The sequence below is a fragment of the Podarcis filfolensis genome, assembly GCF_964270895.1.
Source record: "Podarcis filfolensis genome assembly, chromosome: 15".
NCBI classification, from domain to species: Eukaryota; Metazoa; Chordata; class Lepidosauria; order Squamata; family Lacertidae; genus Podarcis; species Podarcis filfolensis.
The window spans coordinates 23,023,921-23,043,586 of NC_139618.1; the positions used below are offsets into that span (position 1 = coordinate 23,023,921).

At 42.5% G+C, this 19,666-nt stretch overlaps 1 protein-coding gene across 7 annotated transcripts in view; it reads right to left on the reverse strand.

The window, feature by feature from the left end:
* ARHGEF12 (Rho guanine nucleotide exchange factor 12) overlaps positions 1 to 19,666 on the reverse strand; it is a 95,895-nt gene that overhangs the window by 49,632 nt on the left and 26,597 nt on the right. For 4 of the 7 annotated variants that reach the window (XM_083588300.1, XM_083588299.1, XM_083588303.1 and 1 more), the window contains exons 2-4: positions 9,838 to 9,861; positions 8,416 to 8,504; positions 6,078 to 6,134 (exon numbers count right to left, since the gene is read on the reverse strand). In XM_083588300.1, coding sequence (XP_083444426.1) covers positions 6,078 to 6,134; positions 8,416 to 8,504; positions 9,838 to 9,861 — 170 coding nt within the window. Of the gene's footprint in view, positions 1 to 6,077; positions 6,135 to 7,193; positions 7,320 to 8,415; positions 8,505 to 9,837; positions 9,862 to 19,666 lie in introns of all 7 variants that reach the window. The other 3 variants (XM_083588302.1, XM_083588301.1, XM_083588305.1) reach the window with 2 other exon arrangements.

A 19,666-nucleotide genomic window follows, 5' to 3' on the forward strand; every position in this document is an offset into this window, starting at 1 on the left:
ACGGTAGCAATCCCAAGCCTCATACTTGCCTCCATTCACAAAACAGAAAAACAAAACAACCAAAAACAATTATACCCAAACAAAACCAATCCCCACCCCACTCAATATCCAACCCCAAACCAAAACAAAACGGAACAAAACAAAACAAAAATACATAGATAAAAACCACCATTCACGGTGGTACAACAGAGTAAACAGTAAAAACACCTTTAAAACACCTTAAAATATATAATACTTAATGATTCTTTTTATGAAAATAAATAAATTTTACTTTTCATTTTACAACAACCACAAAACATAAATTTGAATTATTCCACATCATAATTTGACTCCCCTCCCCTCTTTCTGCAGTTTCTTACATTTATACTGTTTTTTTCCTGCATTTCCAAGTTAACAGGCTACTTAACGACTCTGCACACTTGTTCTCTTTCCAATGTTTTCTATATAGCACCTACAGTTGCCATAAAAACTGCTTCCCTTGCTAAAGCTGTGCACAGGCTCACCATCCTCAGGTTTGTACATTTCAAGGAGAGCATCCCAATATCAGGGAAATGGCCACCAAAAAGCTACCAAATTTGATACACAGTGGGAATGGTAGTCCAAAACATATGGAGGGTACGACTCTCAACAACCTTGACCGTTGGCCATGCTGGTTTAGGCTGATGGGATCTGCAATTTCACAACATCTGGAGAAAAGCAGAATGGATAACCCCACTCCAGATATTCAGATGGGCTGAACAAACCACACACTAAAAGCGTACCTTTTTTAAACACAAATAGCCTGGTAAAGTATTAAAAGCTATAATGTAAAATTAACCTTTTAAATAAAGCCACAGAACTCACTGACTTGCCTATCTGTAATTAGTCTCCATTTCTAGGCTGATTGCAGAGGGTGGGGAGAGGTTCCCCTCTTCTCTAGCCAATAGGAAACACAGGCTACTGGCCTCAAAGCAAACCAGTTTTAAAAACCGCCTTCTGCCCAACAGTTTGACAAACGAAGGCCAGAATGAATGTCTGTCAAGTGGTGGCACTGAATATAGTATTTTATTTCACAATTCACCTGATCTCCATAGGTGACTAGCAATTCCATGCAAGTAAATGAATGGGCTAGCAACACATTCTCTAGGCACACAGATTTTTATCTTTCTGGTTATACATCTGAAGTTCAGTATAAAACTTTAATCATACTGGATGCAATCCAGATTTATCAGAATCAGCTGAGAGTTTGCCATTGCTTTCCAATCAAAAGTAGATTGCACAAGCAAGTAGCAAGCAACATTAAAGCTTTGTCTTGTAGAAAATCCTTTATTCATCTTCCCAACTTCTCTTAAATATTGTTTTTACAACCTGCAGTTTCAAAAATGTATATGAGATATTTATGAGGATAGATGAATAAAAGAGTAAGCTAAGATATGCAGGAAATGGTGAAAATAAATGGAAAGAACCACAAAAAGAGGGGGAAGGGAGTCAAAGTTTGAAATGTTGGAATGTTTGTTGAATAATTGTAATGTATATAAATGAAAATGATAAATATTTTTTTTAAGTACTGTTTTTACAGATTGCTTTTTCCTTGGATATTTGTTGCTTGTCTTTTAAATGCTGCAGTACATGTAGGAAGCAGCTGTATAACCAAGTCAGGCCATTAGTCCAGCTATTTCCTTGCAGCAGGGGTTGGGGGAATGAAAATCCTGAGGTAAAATTCTGTTTCAGGTAATTGGCCAACTGGCTTGACATAAGAATCATGTAACAATAAATCAAAATTCAAGCGTTCAGTAAAAGAATACCAGCATTTCTATCAGTACAACGAGCTATTTGGACAATGACACATGGGATAGGTGAGAAGAAGTAAAACCAAAACCATAGCCCTGTATAGAAGCAACAACTCAACAGTATTACAGCACTCTGAACTAATTATTTCAGTAGAAATATGTCAAGCATTCTGAGCTTATTATTACAGTAGCAATAGCTCACACACTACTTGTAGAACTCAATCAATTCCATTTTTCCAGTGCTCAACTTATTTATTTATTTATACATACATACATACATACATACATACATACATACATACAATAGGTATAGGACTTGCTTCAAACATCTATTAAGCTATTGTCATTATTCTATGAAGCAAGCAGTATAGGGACCTCACTGTACAGGTTAGCGAAGTGGCATCCATGAGGTTTGGTCCCATTTTGATAATGCAAAAAAAGCCTCCCACAAAAATTTTGAGGATTATAAAAAAAAAGGTTCAAACTTATGCACTGTTTTACCTAGGAGGCAATTGCCTGGAGGCATGCTGATGTGGCTTGAGTTATGGTCCAACCACACTGCCAAGGTAATATATGAAGCTTCCCAGGGCAGAACTGGAAGAGAGGTGGTATCCTGCATTTGTGGCACAAGACACCACTTTCTTCTCCTCATCTCCAATTCTTTAATATGATTAAGTATCTCTAAGTCTCATTTCAAAATACAATGCCAAAGGGAAGGAAAGAGCAGGATTTACAGGACATGCCACTTCATTCAAAAATTGCATGAAAGATTTTTGGTTTTTACTTTCCTAGTAAAACTCTTCCCAATTACAAGTCTTAACATTCCATTGCAGAGGTCAGACAGATCCATACCCTGTGCGCATTCACTTAAACTTCTCTTCCAATGATGACACAGTAATTTTTTTAAAAAACAACATAGTGCTCCTTTACTTAAGGTATCTGGTACAAAATTCACCTATTCTGCCACTCCATCCCCCACTTTAGCCACAGCTACCATCAGTTCGTGGGCCTTGAGCAGTCAGCCCTGCTGTTATTATGCTCAAGTTATTGTTATGGATGTAACACAGCTGGCAGCATCCATGATCATTTTTGCTCCTTGTTCTTGCTACAACTGCAAGGACGTAGAAGGCGTAAAATGAGGGAAAGGAGCAGTACAATATATATAGACTCCTTTAGCATCCATTTAGGCCACAGAAAAAATTGGCATTATAAAATATAGACATGTAAGCTCCCCATCCCCCCAAAAAATATAGAAAAAGATTTTAGGACTAAGAATCTCAGATTTAGTTTTATGTAACACAAATGTTTTGCAAAAATTCATAAAGTTGAATAAAGAAAATTGTTGAGGGGAGGGTCAACAAAGTCTAATTGAGTCATCCTCAACCCCCAAATTATCTGCCATGAACATGAGGTGGCTAAGCTTTCCTGGAACAAAAACGACAATTTATGCAAAGAACCTGATATCAATACTCATGCCTTGAACCTCTTAAATGTCTGAAATTACAGGTATTGAGAAACAGCCCACAGCAATAGTCACCACAACACAGAGGTTCAATGTGAAGGTACCAAACTCTGCTATGGAGCTATTTCTCCAAAACAGGGGGGGGGGGGGGAATGTTTAGTCTTTATCAGCTGAATATATGAGAAACTGGTGATACTTAAAAAGTAGAATGCAAAACACATCTTGTATTATCCAGGAGTTTAAAACCACAGTCCTTGTTTATGTTTTATGTTACATCTCAATTCATACACAATCAAGTATTGTGAACTTATCTCTCATTCAAAACAGGCATCTCAACAGCTCTCACCTTAAAGGGGTAACTGCAACACCTCTAATCAATTTTACCTGTTCAAGACATTTCCACAGTAATATCGAAAGACAAGCAAAAGAGGCTGCAGTCATATAAAGCATAGCATTCTCCACTTGCAGGCTCTTAAATAGCTTGACCCCATCCAAAACAAATATTGCAAACTTTTCCACACAAATTACACCACCAGTAGGAAGAGGGGGGAGGGGAGGAAGAGAGCCAGCACATGAAAAAAAAGGAAAGGAATGGGAACCACACAGATAAATCCTAACCAAAGACAGAGTTTCTGCAGGAAGTATGAGAGGAAGCAGAAAGGCTTGGGTTAGGAAATCATGTTTCACTACACATTCATGAAAAGCCAAGGCACACAGTAAAGGCAGGGGAAACAAAATTTAAGATGGATCCCAAAAGGCACACAACACATTTCCTGTAATCAAGACAGATTAATTGGTTACTTCACAGAAAAACTGATGGCAGTGGAAAGTTTCCACTACTGAAGTTTTGAATGATACTTAGACCAATATTCAATACAACTAGCACTGGGATTTCTTCTGACCGCTAAGGTAGCAATATTGTTATTCCTCCTTTTTGTACATAGCAGAAGGATATGCAAATAGCTGCAGGGGAGTACATCAATATAGTCAGCTCTTCTACAGTACTTCAAAGAGAAGTACAAGCTATTTGTTAGGGCCATGTTGGATAAGGCCAACGCAAATTGCAGTCCAAATCTCTGGAGGGCACCAGGTTGGCCAAGGTTGCTTTAGAGCAGTAGTTTCCAAATGGGGGTCTGTGAACCCAGGGGGTCTGCACAATCTACCCAAGGGGTCTGTGGCATCATTCACATAACAAAAACTACCATAGAGACATCAGAATTTTCAATAGTAGGGGGTCCTTGGTTTGGATTTTGAAAAACAGGGGGTCCACAGTACATAGCAAACTGGGAACCACTGCTTTAGAGGGTTCAGCAGCTACCACTATGGCTGCTACTTAAACTCGTTTTTAAGGAACCACACAAGAATGAATTAGCTGTGGAGAGTTTGCATATGCATTGTTTGGAACGAATAGCAAAAACCATGCCTCACTGTCCATTCCATCCCACAGAGCAGTTCAGCATAGCAAAACTGATGAGGAGGATTCTGCAGCAGGGAACAATTAGTTCAGCAAACCAGTACATAAATCGTAACAAGATTGGACCCTTTAATTTGTTATTTTTCTAGAGAAAGCATGGGATTTCTTCCAAAGTGCATTAAAGCTAGAAACTGAAACAACTTATCTAGAAAGAAATGGTTTTGAAAAGAATTCAAGTGCTAAAAAAACAGCAACAGTGACAGAGAGTAACAAGTGATTATACAGAGTTCAAGTTGAGATCATTATAAGAAGGTTTTGTGCCAACATACATGTAAGGAGGTGGTGGAATCTAGGCAAGGAAAGCGGTAGGAACACTGATATTAAAGAATCTTAACAGTTTTGGATTTACCCATTTTTAAAAGGTCTGATCTTTCACAAGACAAGCAGCAGAACAGAAATTAAGGGGTAGAAATTATATCTGATGTGGAGCATGCCTATTATAAGGTTAACTGAAGTTTTAATATTTTCAGTTACAAAACTACCCATGCTGTTCTAATGGTTCTATGCAATTAGCTGCCAATCTTAGGTATGGTAAGGATATCCATTTCTCTAAGGAAAACTCAGCAAGAGATGCCCAAACAGTTGAAAAGTGAAATGACTGTAATTTCCTTCAAACAAAATGCAAATACATCCATATCAGTACCATAGCCTGTATGGTCTGTAACTCAACCTATTCACAAACCTTTAAGCTGCTATTAGGTAAAGGTAAAGGGACCCCTGACAGTTAAGTCCTGTCACGAATGACTTTGGGGTTGCAGTGCTCATCTCGCTTTACAGGCCGAGGGAGCCAGTGTTTTTCCGCTCCGCAGACAGTTTTTCCGGGTCATGTGGCCAGCATGACTAAGCCGCTTCTGGTGCAACGGAACACCAACACCAGAGCAGCGCACAGAGATGCAGTTTACCTTCCCGCTGGAGCGGTACCTATTAATCTACTTGCACTTTTTGGGGTGCTTTCAAACTGCTAGGTTGGCAGGAGCTGGGGCCGAGCAACAGGAGCTCACCCCGTTGCAGGGATTCAAACCATCGACCTTTCGATCGGCAAGCCCAAGCCTCAGTGGTTTAGACCACAGCGCCACCCGCGTCCCTAAGCTGCTATTAGCTGACACTGATTCCTAAATATTCCAACCCCTAAAAAGGATTCCTATTAGGAAATGGAAGACAAAATAAAAAGACATCTGGCTTTTACTACGCGAGTTAGTGTCCATCTGCCAAAAGCTTGCACACAGCAGCCACATTAAAAAGCTCAGTCCTTTTCCCTGCTGCAGAATAAGCCATGCATAGCAGGTAAAGGGCAGAGGCCTTGGGCACACAGAACAACAGCACAGAGCACACTGAACAAAGGCACAAGGCTGCAGTGGCTGCTTCAGCTTACCATACGTCTCGGATCTACTCTCCTCCGAGCTACACTTTGTCTTCCTGGAGGAGCTATCTGCACGAAAGCAGGAGAAAAAGATATAGGAAATATGGAGACCAACATGAAAAAAAAATTCATAAAAGTCAGAATGATTTGTATAATTGGGTTAATGCATGCAAAACACAAACAAGATATGAGCAACACAGAGGTGATAACATTTTGAAATCAGAATGTGAATACCAGAGGTTTGAACAATACAGGTAACATCACACTGTAAGGTTCTTGTAAGGAAGAAAATGTTAACACAATCCAGCTCTCTCTTTTCTATATCAACTACTGAATTGTATTTAATATGATCAACATCCAGGCCCTACTCTATAAAAACACCATATAATAAACGGGCTGCTCCCACCACTCTGGGGAATGAAATCAAGTTTTGAATCTGTCTGTGAAATATTTTTGTTCCAGCCCTGCTACCCAAGTTCCCTATTTAAGCTAGAATCACATAATGTTTCATGGCAGTCGGAACAGATCATCACTACAACTTAGGATACAAAGGTGAAAGAATCCTGAACACCTACGATCAGAATGTTGTGGATGCAAATTTACATGTTATACTTTCACAAAAAATAACTGGTACCAGCCCTCACTCTTAGAAATGGGATGAGCTTGTAACATAAAAATGGGCAGTACATCCTTCCTGTGACAAATAAGTAGTTTTAAGCAGGGCAAATGAAGTAATGGATAGATATTTCTGTTTTCACTCACCCTCGTAAACAAACAGTGAAATAGGTTATAACTGTTTCAATTTTACAAAAGGGGAAATAAGTTATTATATAAATAAATAAATAAATAAATAAATATATAATGATTATATTTACAATTATAGCAACCCAGCATAGACCACAGCTTAACTAGACAATGAATCCTGCTCTCCAAAATTCAAGCCCAACATGCTTGAACCCAGCCAGCATGAAGATGTAGTATAAATACCTGATTGACCTATCTTTGCATATCACATTCTGCAACCTTCAGAGTCACCTCTTACCTGCTGCATGATTTGGGGAAATAACAGGCTAAACAGTATGGTGCACAGACAAGAAGCAACACAACACATGGGGCCAAGAGGCTCACCCGCAAGCCAGTCATACAGTTAGGAGCACACAGCAGTCACTGGGTTAGTAGGTTGGGGTGGGTGGAACCTCCACATGCAGACTAATTTCCAAGACAGCAATAGACTCTGAATGCAACATAGATGGTCTACAAGTATAGCGAAAAAGAAAGAAAGTGAATAGCCATGTCCAGTTAAAGGTTTATAAAAATACAAAATGAGAAAGTACAACTTCACTCAGGAGACTGAAAAGAAGTTCTTCAGGTCACAAAGCCATGTGATGTTTAAAATTCGCTCCACAGACAAAGAATAGCCTTAAGTGTAACCAATAATTTATCTAGACCAGTAATGTGCTACAGTCAGTTTTAGATTATTAAAAAATAGCTATAAAACCTACCAAAGGGAGGTCCCCAAATACTGGTGGTTTAATAATGTCCTAAAAATAGGTGAAGTGGGGAAAGAGATGCAAAGTTGTGCAGGATTTTGTACAACAAAACCCTCAGTAATACCCATTTTGGCGATGACTGCTAGTCATATGGTCTGCTCCTTTGCATTGCAGAAATATGCACGCAGATCAGCATAATCCCCATGCAGCTTGCAGTTGTGCCAAATCAGCAAGACTGGCACCTGTATAGTTACGGGCTGCAGCTGCTTTAAATAATTGTTTCCTAAAGCCTAAGGGATAAATGACATAGGATGTGCAACTGGATCTTCTAGTGTTTCCAAAACGCAACCACAATTTTGAGTACAGAAGGAGTGCTGGAGGAGACCACTGGTCCAATTAAAAAAATGCGGCCACAGAAGACTGATTCAAAAACAGAAATGTTTGGAGATCCAACACATAGTTCAAATAGCTTGGTTCCAAGGTTTCAAAACACCTCTTCCACCAGAATATGTGTGCTCCACCAATAGCCCTTTCTCTCCAAATAGGCTTAAAATAAAAGAAATCAAATCAAACAGAACAGGTAACAACAGAAGTCCATCATATTTGCTTTGGCCAAAGATTCTGCCACCCACCACTCACCCCACCTATCACTACTGGAGTCATTAAGATCACAACAGTTAATAACATTGGGGAATTCAACTTGTGAAAAGGGGATATCAAAAATTACGCAATCACTGTGAAAAAGAAAGGCAGCAATAGCTTCTTAATGTTACACTATGGAAAAAGTTAGGTCACTTTTTCACTCTAAAAGCTCTTTGTTGTGAAGCAATGAGTTGTGTGGGAGGCTATTAGGAATCTACCTGTAGGGTCGAAGTCCTGGGCACTGACGCAGCGTTCAACCTTCTGCTTCTTGTCTGCTGGAGACTCTCTGCTCAGAATGCTGCCATGTCTGAAGCAAAACAAAAAGAAGCAAAGATGGAAGATCAACCAAGACAATAGATACTATAAAATCATAAACACCAAAAGACCCTGCAGAATTTAAGAAATCTGTACAGCTCCTCACATGTATCTAGTAAAGGAGTAAAATTTTGCTGCTACTTCTATTCTGCTGTCTAAATCTGCAGAGAATATCATTTTAAAAAATTAAAGGTTTTATATAAAGCTGAGCTGAAGCTATCCTAACTTTGCAGGGCTGTGAAGTTGCAATACCCAACTGAGGGTATGAAGTTGACCATTTACCTTCAAGTTTGTCTTCTGTAAATGGTCACAGCTATGGTAATCTCAGCCATTTTGTTCTACAGCACCTGAAGACAGGGAAGACGTGCCTAATTCCTGCCTTCCAGTGTAAGAAGTTACAGGAGACACAAACCTGAAGATAAACTGGGGCGGGGTGGTGGAGGGTGTCAATTTTGTGCCGAAGTTTTCTGCATGGAAAAACTCTGATTGATTCCTAGCCCTACACTAACAAGTGCTGGGCTTTCCACATTATTTTTACAACCAACTCTCCATTTATGCTGGGGGTACGTTCCGTGCTTCCACACAGATCGGTGAAATGTGCATAAATGGGGAACACCCTGGAGAATCCTAGTAGCTTGTGAGGAGACCCCCCCCCCGAGCCCAAAGAGGATGTCCTCTTTGGGCTCCAGGGAAGGTCTCCTGGCAAGCTGGAGGGGCAGTGGGGATCTGTTGAGGCTATTCAACATTTCCACCTAACAGCTCAACAAAGCGCTGCTGCCCCTCCAGCTCATGCAGAGACACACACCCCTGCACAAACCAGAGGGGCAGCAGGGCTTTCTCAGCTAATGTGCAGGGAAACAGTAGTGTCCACTGCGCTACCCCACATATCAGCTGTTACGTGGGAAGGCTTAGCAACCTCAATAAATCCCTGCTGTGCTTCCAGCTCACAAGGAGACCAAACAGAACATCCTCTTCAGGTTCTGGTGAGGGTCTTCTTGCAAGTCACTAGGACTCTCTAGGATGCTCCCCATTTCCAGGTCCCCAACATCATGTGTGTGCACAGTCACGTGCAAGTAGATTGCACAAAAATGGGGAGTTGCCTGTATGTAGGGAGGCAATGTGTGCCTAAGAAAAGCCAACTTCATGCAGTTGCAGATCCATCTCGGATAGGTAAATAACCCTTGGAACTCTTAAGCACACACAAGCACCGAGCTGGATCCAAGAGCTCACTTGTCTGCGCAAGTATGGTAGTCTGCCAATATTATCTTGATTATGAAGAGAATATTGTAGGTAGTATGTAAGTAGTCAAATTCTCAAACACTCACCTTGTAGGTTTTTTGAGGGGAAACCTGAAATATAAAAAATAAAATAAAAATTAGCGTAGAATAGTTAGACATTTAAGAATCACACGAGTAAGAATTCTAGCATAGCTCTATCATTCCTTTGTTGCTTCTCTCCACACACAAACCTCAAAGTAACCTCACAGAGCTTGGCGTAATTACTTTTAGCAACTACATATTTTGACTACTACTATTAAAAACACCAGTTAGAAAGGTGTGTAAGTACTTGTTGCACACCAAGTAAATCTGTAGGGCAACTCACTTCATTCTATATACATCTACCTTCATAAAGGTGGCTCAAGCTATACAACATTACTGCACAGCGAAGCAGCTGTTTTAAACCGTTGACATTTCTCTATAATATCCCCACCCCCATGCTGCAGCAAAGCATCTGCCGTTAACCAGGGCAGATTTGTTCAGAAGCCTGAGGACGTAAACACTCCAAAATGCAGTTCTGGGAGAATAAACTCCAAGCTTATCTCCCATAGCCTCAGTCTTTCTTACATGAGAATGCCAGTCACCAAACAATGTTGCATATGTCAAGGGGAGAACTGTTCCAAAGGGATTCTGTGATAGATTCCCGGAAGCTCCTGGGCTGCAGGCCAGCCTTCCCAGTCTCTCGTAGAGAAATGGAAGAAAGAAGGGATATGGAGGCAGGGCAGCCAGCAAGTCATGATCACAGGGAAACCTCACACAATCCTTCACATATCCGGCTCATTCACTGAAAAGTAGAATCTAATAATGTCTCATTTATTCCTTCCAGTATAAAATTCTTTTATTTAGTGCTCACTTAATGAAAATAGTCAAGCTAGACTCTGACCACCTTCCTTAAAAAGGATAATTCAGTAATCTCTGAGATATTCCACAAAGCATAGAACAACACATTTTAAACCAAACATGATTTTAATATGTCCATTAAACAAAATAGAAAGATTTAGTTATGCAAAGAGTTTCTTCTTCTCAGTCCACTTATATAACATTCACAGCACATGCAAGTCTGCTGAAGACAATCATTTTTACTAATATATCAACCCCATATGGATGATTCAGGCAGAACTGTGTATAGTACTGGTGCAAACTACAGCGATGAGATTCAATTTAGGTTTGAGTTTTTCTAGATTTACATTCACATCCAGTGATTACACCTCTGCTGTTTCTCCAGATACTACATATAAAGTCAGTTTCATACTTCTTGCTCTCACTAAAGCATTGCTTTGGGTTTAGGTGAGAGAAACACAATTCTTAAAGAACTACAGTTCCAATGATGACAACAGGATTTGTATGACACAGACTGGAGAAAACCTGTCAGCCTAGGACAGAGCTTTCCAAATTATGTCGCGACACATTAGTGTGTCGGCTGCAGTGTGTAGGTGTGTCAAGTGAACGCTCCCTGCTCTCCTCCTGGGGCTGGAAATGGGTTAGTTCAACCTCTAGTTTACTAGTAAAACTGATTTAATGTGTCACAAAACGATGCATGTTAAAAAATTGTGTCACCAACATGAAAAGTTTGAAAAGCTTTGGCCTAGGAGAATGACCAGTTGATATACACTGCCAGAGTTGCTCCCAAATTTCATGTACATAAACCAACAAAAACATTTTTAGTAGAAGAATAGGACAGCAGACACAGCCAAAAAGTGACTCATGAGAAAATGATGCACGGTATTATTTGCTTTAGATTTCTGGCTGTTCTACAAACACTTCTAGTCTCCACCTTCAATGCAATAACATTAAAGCTTCATGATTTAAGGAACTCAGAAGTTGAGGCAAGTTATAACATCCAATTTCAGATTTCACAGTGTTATCAAATTCAGTAGTAGGCATGTCTAAATATAAATACAGTAAATGTGTTAAGAATTTTTTTTAATGTACTATTCATTTTTAATTTAAATACCAAGAGACATGTGGCCAATGTGACTTAGTTTTTAAAATAAACAACTAGATACTATGGCAACAGGCAGACAACCAACCAGTTCATAATATTTTTTCCAACTATATGCTACAGTGAAAATTTCTGCACAGGAGAGCTTGGCTAGTCACCATGCTCTGGTAAACTCCAGGTTGAACTGTTGTAATATGCAGTACAGTGGTACCTCGGGTTACATACGCTTCAGGTTACAGACTCCGCTAACCCAGAAATAGTACCTCGGGTTAAGAACTTTGCCTCAGGATGAGAACAGAAATCGTGCTACAGCGGCATGGCAGCAGAAGGAGGCCCCATTAGCTAAAGTGGTCTTCAGGTTAAGAACAGTTTCAGGTTAAGAACGGACCTCCGGAATGAATTAACTACTTAACCCAAGGTACCACTGTACATGGGGTTGCCCATGGAAACAATCCAGAAAATGCAAGGATGCTAATATGTGGCAGCTAGGATCATGATAGTGACAGCAGGTCAAACACACATAAACCACATTTTACAGCAGCTCTGTTGGTTGCCAATTGTGTTCTGGGTCCCATTCAAGGTGCTTACACTTGCATAAATCCCTTAAAAGCCTGGGCCCAAATATCTAACCATATAACCTGCCTGTGCCTTTGGATCTGCAGAAGAGATTGACCTAGTAGTACCTGCACAGTACAAAGTACATAGTACAGGCCCCTAGAAAAAGACATTTTTTGTGGTGGTTCCACATCTGTGCAACTTCCTCCCCACTGAGATGTACCCAGCCTCTTCATTATATATATTTTTCAGAAAACAGGTTAATAAAAATTGCTTTTTGCAGGCTTTCGGAGGAGAGGTGTTGTGTAAAGATTTGATAGCTGATCTCACACAGTTGGGATTCATACGGAAGTGAAAAATAATTTAATGCTGCCTTTTCTTAATGTGCCTTAGAGTTATGAAATTGTTTTCATTGTATTTTAATTTGTTGATCCAACTTCCCTGTGGGCTTATTGGCGAAATGCAATATCTAAGATTGATAGAGAAAGTTAAGAGTAGCCATTGTTTTAATAATATATATAATAATAATATTTTTTTATTTATACCCCGCCCTCCCCAGCCAAGGCCGGGCTCAGAGCGGCTTACAAACAATAATAAAAACAAGATGAATGATTACAACTTAAAAACAAAAATAAAAAGCAACATTAAAATAATGGAACATTAAAATATTAAAATGTAGCCTCATCGCAAGAGGAGAAGGAAAAGAAAAAAGAAAGAGAGGGAGGGAGGGAATCAAATTGGCTCCAAGCCAAAGGCCAGGCGGAACAACTCTGTCTTACAGGCCCTGCGGAAAGAAATCAGATCCTGCAGGGCCCTGGTCTCATGAGGCAGAGCGTTCCACCAGGCCGGAGCCAGAGTTGAAAAGGCCCTGGCTCTGGTTGAAGCCAATCTAACTTCCTTAGGGCCTGGGACCACAAGGGTGTTGTTATTTATGGACCTTGAGGCTCTCCGTGGGGCATACCAGGAGAGGCGGTCCCGTAGGTACAAGGGTCCTAGGCCGTGAAGGGCTTTAAAGATCAAAAGCAGCACCTTAAATCTGACCCTGTACTCCACCGGGAGCCAGTGCAGCTTGAAAAGCACTGGGTGAATATGCTCCCATGGCAGAGACCCCGTGAGGAGCCTCGCTGCAGCATTCTGTACCCGCTGGAGTTTCTGGGACAGCTTCAAGGGCAGCCCCGCGTAGAGCGAATTACAGTAGTCAAGCCTGGAGATGACCGCCGCATGGATCACTGTGGCCAGGTCGGGGCGGGAAAGGTAAGGGACCAACTGCTTGATGCGGCGAAGGTGGAAAAATGTCGCCTTGGCTGTTGCTGTAACTTGCGCCTCCATGGAAAGGGAGGCGTCAAGGATTACACCCAAACTCTTAACGGAAGGCAATGGCACTAATTGGGCCCCCGAAGAGAAGGGAGTTGGTCCCTCATCCCCATGCCATCCCGACCTAGCCATAGGACTTCTGTCTTCGAAGGATTTAGTTTCAATCGGCTCCCACGAAACCATCCAGCCACAGCTTCCAAGCATCTGGTCAGTGTGTTCGGGGCCGAGTCGGTGTGGCCATCCATCAGCAGATAGAGCTGAGTGTCATCAGCATATTGGTGACAGCCCAGCCCAAAGCTCCGGATAATCTGGGCAATGGGGCGCATAAAGATGTTAAAAAGCATCGGGGAGAGAATTGTGCCCTGCGGCACTCCACACACCAAGGAGTGGCGCGACGACATTTCCCTCCCTAGTGCCACCCTCTGTCCCCGACCAGAGATAAAAGAGCACAACCAGTTACGGGCTATGCCCTGTATCCCCACGTCTGCGAGGCGGTGGTCCAGAAGATCATGATCGACCATGTCAAAGGCTGCTGACAAATCTAAAAGGATCAGCAGTCCTGACCCGCCTCGATCCAGTTGTCTATGGAGATCATCTGTTAGGGCAACCAGAGCCGTCTCCGTCCCAAAACCAGGACGGAAACCGGACTGAAATGGATCTAATGCCGATGTTTCCTCCAGAAACCTACCAAGCTGTTCAGCAACTGCTCTCTCAATTACCTTACCCAGGTATGGAAGATTTGAAACTGGGCGGTAATTGGATAGGTCTAAGGGATCTGATGAAGTTTTCTTTAAGAGTGGACACACCACTGCTTCCTTCAGTTCCCCTGGGAATGTCCCCGTGTCAAGGGACAAATTGATAATTTCAACCAGGGGGGTCCGCGCAACATCTGGACACTCCCTAATCAGCCAAGACGGGCACGGATCAAGGAGGCAGGTGGTGGGCCTACCAACTTGGAGGAATCTATCCACATCAGTAGGGAGTATCCGATCGAAATGGTCCAACACTGGACCTGAAGTCAGTCGAGGGGCCTCCAGTTCAGTCACTGCATCTAAATTGGCAGGGAGGTCATGGCAGAGCAACAGGACTTTCTCCGCAAAAAAGCTCGCGAATGCCTCACAGCTGTGGGTCGAATTTGTGCTTAAATTTGGTTGTCCTCCTAAGGACGTTATTGACCTAATTATTCTAAAAAGTTGTGCCGGGCGAGAGCTAGTGGATGCAATGGAATCTGCAAAGTAAGATTTCTTAGCAGCTTTCATAGCCATCTCATAGGCTTTCATAAGCGTCCTATAAGATGTTCTTGAGGCTCCGTCACAAGTCCATCGCCATACTCGCTCTAGCCGTCTGAGATCCCGTTTCATTTTCCGGAGCTCCTCAGTAAACCAAGGTGCCCGGTTTCGACGGGGTCGCAGAGGGCGCTTAGGCGCGATCTCATCAATGGCTGCCAAGAGCCAGTTATTCCAGTCCTCAACAAGGTCATCTAATGAGTCGCCAGGAGGAGCAGGGTTCCGCAAGGCTTGTCGGAATCTATCAGGATCCATCAGTTTTCGCGGACGAGCCCAAATAGGTTCGCCATCCGAGCCGGGGAGGAGCGGGAAGTCAATCTTGGCTTTCAGAGCGTAGTGATCAGACCATGGCACTTCCACAGCGGGGAGCATCTATGCCAGCGCCAAAGATCAGATCCAGCGTGTGGCCTGCTTGATGAGTGGGGCCCAAAACAAACTGGTAGAGCCCTAGTGTTGCCATGGAAGTCACTAGGTCCAGAGCCTGTGAGGAGGGAGCGGCATTGGCATGGCCGTTGAAGTCTCCCAAAACCAGTAGGTTTGGGAACTCCAAGGCCCAGCCCGCCACCACCTAGAGCAGGTCTGACAGGGTGGCTGCAGGTGTGCTGGGTGGTCGGTACACCAGCCAGACAGCCAAGCTCTCCTTGGTGCCCCACACGAGACCAACACATTCAATGCCGGAGATCGCCGGTGATGCCAGAGCTCTGAAAGAGTAATCCTCCCGGGACTTCCGGGTTGGTGCCACTGTTTAATGGCGGATTCCCTCCGAGCTCCGGAGGGAATCGGCTCCGTAGTGTCTGGGTCTGGCCGCTGCGGCGAAGCGGGGACCCTTAAAATCACAGGCGCGGATGCCTGTGAACACAGAGACTCGGCGGGCACCATTTGCGCCCCCCCAATCCGCGACGGAGCCTTTTTAAAGGCTTCGGAACGGAGGCAGGGTAAGGCGTGGTGCTGAGAGTACTCCCTCGTCTACGGAGTGAAGCCGCAAGCCATTGACAGAGAGCGCCAACTTCTTCTAAGAGTGATTGGATCCTAAAACATCAACCCGTGAGTAATACGGAGATTGGAACTTTAAAAAATTTCTTATCTTGGATTTGGAACGAGCGGGAAGGGGCTAAAAAGGAAGTCCACCCCCCCCTCTTTGTAAACAACTTAAAGCAAAGGACTGGGCAGCTAAGGTCAAGAGAATCTGTTTCTTGCTTTTTTTAACAAAAGATCCTGACCTCACGGTTTGGACATTATAAGAAGATATTCTGGAGGATAAAAAGAATTTTGGGAGCTGAAACTACACCCCCCCCTAGACCCGGGAACGTCCGAAGAGAAAGCCTGTTGCATGGAAGATTTTGACAGCTGTCAAGTGAGCTGCTAGTCAGCTAGTTGTCAGCTGGAAAAAGAGAACATTGTTTCTGCTGTTTTTGCTGGTTTATTCGGGATAACTTGTTGAAAATAAGGTTGATACAAAATAACTGGACTTTTGGTTTTTGAGCTGAAAGGAAGATCAAGGAATTAAATCCCCCTAGAGGGGTAACAAGGATACTACATTACAAAAATGGCTGGAGTGTCTAAATTCCAAGCAGAATTGGACAGAGCACTGGTTCTCTTGGGAAACTTACAAGATGAGTACGATGCTTTGTCTACAGAGGTATCGTTATTACACTGGACAGTAAACAACAGCTTGGAGTCTGATAAGGATTTGAAACAGGAAGCCTATTCAACTGAACAAATAAATGAAACCGAAAGCGTAGACACGATGGAGCAATATGTTCTTTTTGAAGAAAATGAAGGAGGAGATGGAGGTTTGCAGGAGTCAAAGGAGAGCTACAATATGAGGCCTGACATGATGATAAAAAAGGACAATAAAAACTGGATGCGGAAAGCCTGGTTTGATTGGGAATTTGGAAAATGGAGAGATCCTCTTTTGAGGAGATCTGAAGACCTGAGGATTATAAATTTGTTGAAGGTGGAAGCTGGAGCTGTGGGGACATTTGGATTTGAAAGAAATTTGAAACAAGAGTTGGAATACCCCATAGGCTTTGCTTTTGCTTTTAAGTATGGAGGACTGGCTAGAAGCAACACCGATTCTGTTGGGCCGGAGCCCCTCCGAGACCTGGGGCTTAACATCAAGGCCTATCAAAGAGACCGGCAGAAAGGAACTGAGAGAGACATAAGGGCCTCGGACCTGAGATCTCCAGGCTAAATAAATAATATAAAGACTGATGGATATTGGTTGGGGACTGGAACCGGGAGAAGGGTGGGTGGAGGTTGGGAATCCAAAGGGTACATAAGGATAATTTGCATTGCTTTGTTTGTTTTATATTTTGTTAGTGGTAAGGAAATTGGGTAAACCGTGGAAGGGAAATTTTGGTCGACCTTAGGAAAAAGGTTTAAGAATAAATTAATGAGGTATAAGTATTGATGTGTAATTTTAATAAGGTGAAATTGGTTTTTTTTTTTTTTAAATTAAGTGAAAATAAGGCTGTTAAAAATAAATGGAGGAAATGGAAAAAAGAAGTAAGGTAAAATAACAGTATGTTAGAATAAATGTTTAAGTTAAGGTGAAGAAATAAGTTAAGGACTTGCTGAATTGACAATTTAAATTGGAATACAAGAAGGGGAGGTGTGAGGAGGTCTGAGAAACAAGGTTGAGGAAAATAAGTATCAGAAACTGTATGTGTTTTTTCTATTTTTTTGTTTAGTTTCGAATATGCTTTTTTGTGTTGTTTTTATTTTGTTTATTTTTTTGTTTTTGTTTGTTGTGTGTTTTTTGAAAATACCAATAAATATTTAATAAAAAAAAAAAAAAGAAAGAGCAATCCTCCCGGAATAACAACGCTACTCCTCCCCCCCCCGACCCACAGTCCGCGATTGATGGAGGACAGAGAAACCTGGGGGTGTTATCTCATGTAGGGAGACTACTTCGCCTTCCCGTACCCAGGTCTCCGTCACGCAAGCCAGGTCAATCCCCTGCGAGACAAAAAAGTCACGCATGGTGGCGGTTTTGTTGCCTATGGACCTGGCATTGCACAGCACCAATGACGGAGGTGTGTAATCCTTGCTCTCCCTACCCTCATCCCTTGGGATGGGGCGTAGATTGGAAGGGATTCGAGGATCACTGCATCTCGAAACCCTTCGCCGATAGAGATATCTAGCCCCACCGCCATTCCTCCCTAGCCCTTCAATTGTGGAAATCCCAGATCCCATACTAGCCTCCCCAATAGATGGGTAACATCCCCTCAATAAATCCTTGGGCCAGGACTCCTGGGTCAAAATGGTATGGGAAAGAGGTGGAGGTCTGATAGGGTAAGTATCCCTAGAAGATAAAACCAACCAACCGCACCCCAAGCGGGGGGGACAGTCCCATGGTGTTTCATTAACTGTCAATCCCCCTCTCCCTCCTGGGTTAATTGGAGGAGAGTTGGTTCTATCTGTGGCTGTGGAAGTATTAATGAGGTATGTGTTATAAAATGTGGATCACTGGCCAACAAAGAGCCAGATTCCAATTCGAAAGATCTGTCCATCCTGTCTCGCCAGGAGTACAGTAGAGAAGGCTGATCATTCTGATAAGTTTTTGGAACATTAGGCAAAGGTCCAGATGTAGATTTGGTGCTGGATATCTCCAGATTGTCAGCAGCATAGAATTCTTTAGGTGTTGTTGCCATAGAAATGTCGGAGGCGCCAAATTCCTCATCTAATTTGGTGTCGTTTTAAGAGGGTGCTGTGCCCACTAAATCTAAGTATGGGCTTTAAGCTTGATTGGGAAATCAATGCATCAGGCTACTGTTTCTGCCCTATATGTGCATCCCATGAGGAGACTGTGCCACTTCAGGAAAAACTAAAAGCCAGAGCCACCATGGTGCAACCCTGGATGCTGTGTTCAAAGTCTGCTTCTCACATTCCCACCCAATTCCTCTGCAACCCACTCAAACACTTAAGAGATTCCAAAGCTTCTCAGCAGCCTCAAACAGCAAGGTGCATTTTTATTTACATATATTGCCAGCAACAAAGTACAGTGCTGCTCTTGTTCCAAGCCAGGCTTCAAGCATATAGATTAATATCTGTCTCAGCAAGAGGGTTAGAGAAAGGCTGAAGATAGAGGGGGTGGAAGTGTAAAAGTCTTGCTACTTAAGTTTCAGCCACAGTCCAGCCATTCAGACCCTGCTCAAGCAAGTTCCTCAGCACTGTTCCATGACACAAGTCCTCTGATTTTTTCCAATAGCTGATGTCAGGGCTTTTCACAGAGAAAGAGCTGCATTTACAGAGCCAGCAAGGAAGGAGGGCTTCCCCAGCTACTCTCAATGTGGTCATTGTGCTGCTCTGTAGCTGAAGCCAGAGAAGAGCCTTGCAGATTGGTTTTAGCTGCTGCAGAAAGTATGCCTGTTTAGAAAGAAGGGCGTTTTACAATCAAACATTTCCAGCCCTGAATACTGTACTTCCCACGGGGCAGTTCATTCTACATCTAAGACTATAAGTGTTTTAGGCCCACTGAACCTGTGGAACAACAACTAGTTTACATTTGGCAAGGTACTCACAAGACAGTATTGTTATGTGCCGTGACACCAAATTTTCCCATCTCAAAGGTTTCTAAAGACCATATTTTCACTGCACAGAAATACAGCCATCGTCTGACACTACCAATGGGAATTAAAATGAATGAAGTCATCCCTTAATGTAAGCATATTGGGAGAAGTTTGGAATCAGGATACTCCAAACCTGGTATAAATTCCACCCTACACAACTCATCATGTATTTTCCACACTTACACAAAGCATTTGGTTTTGAGGTT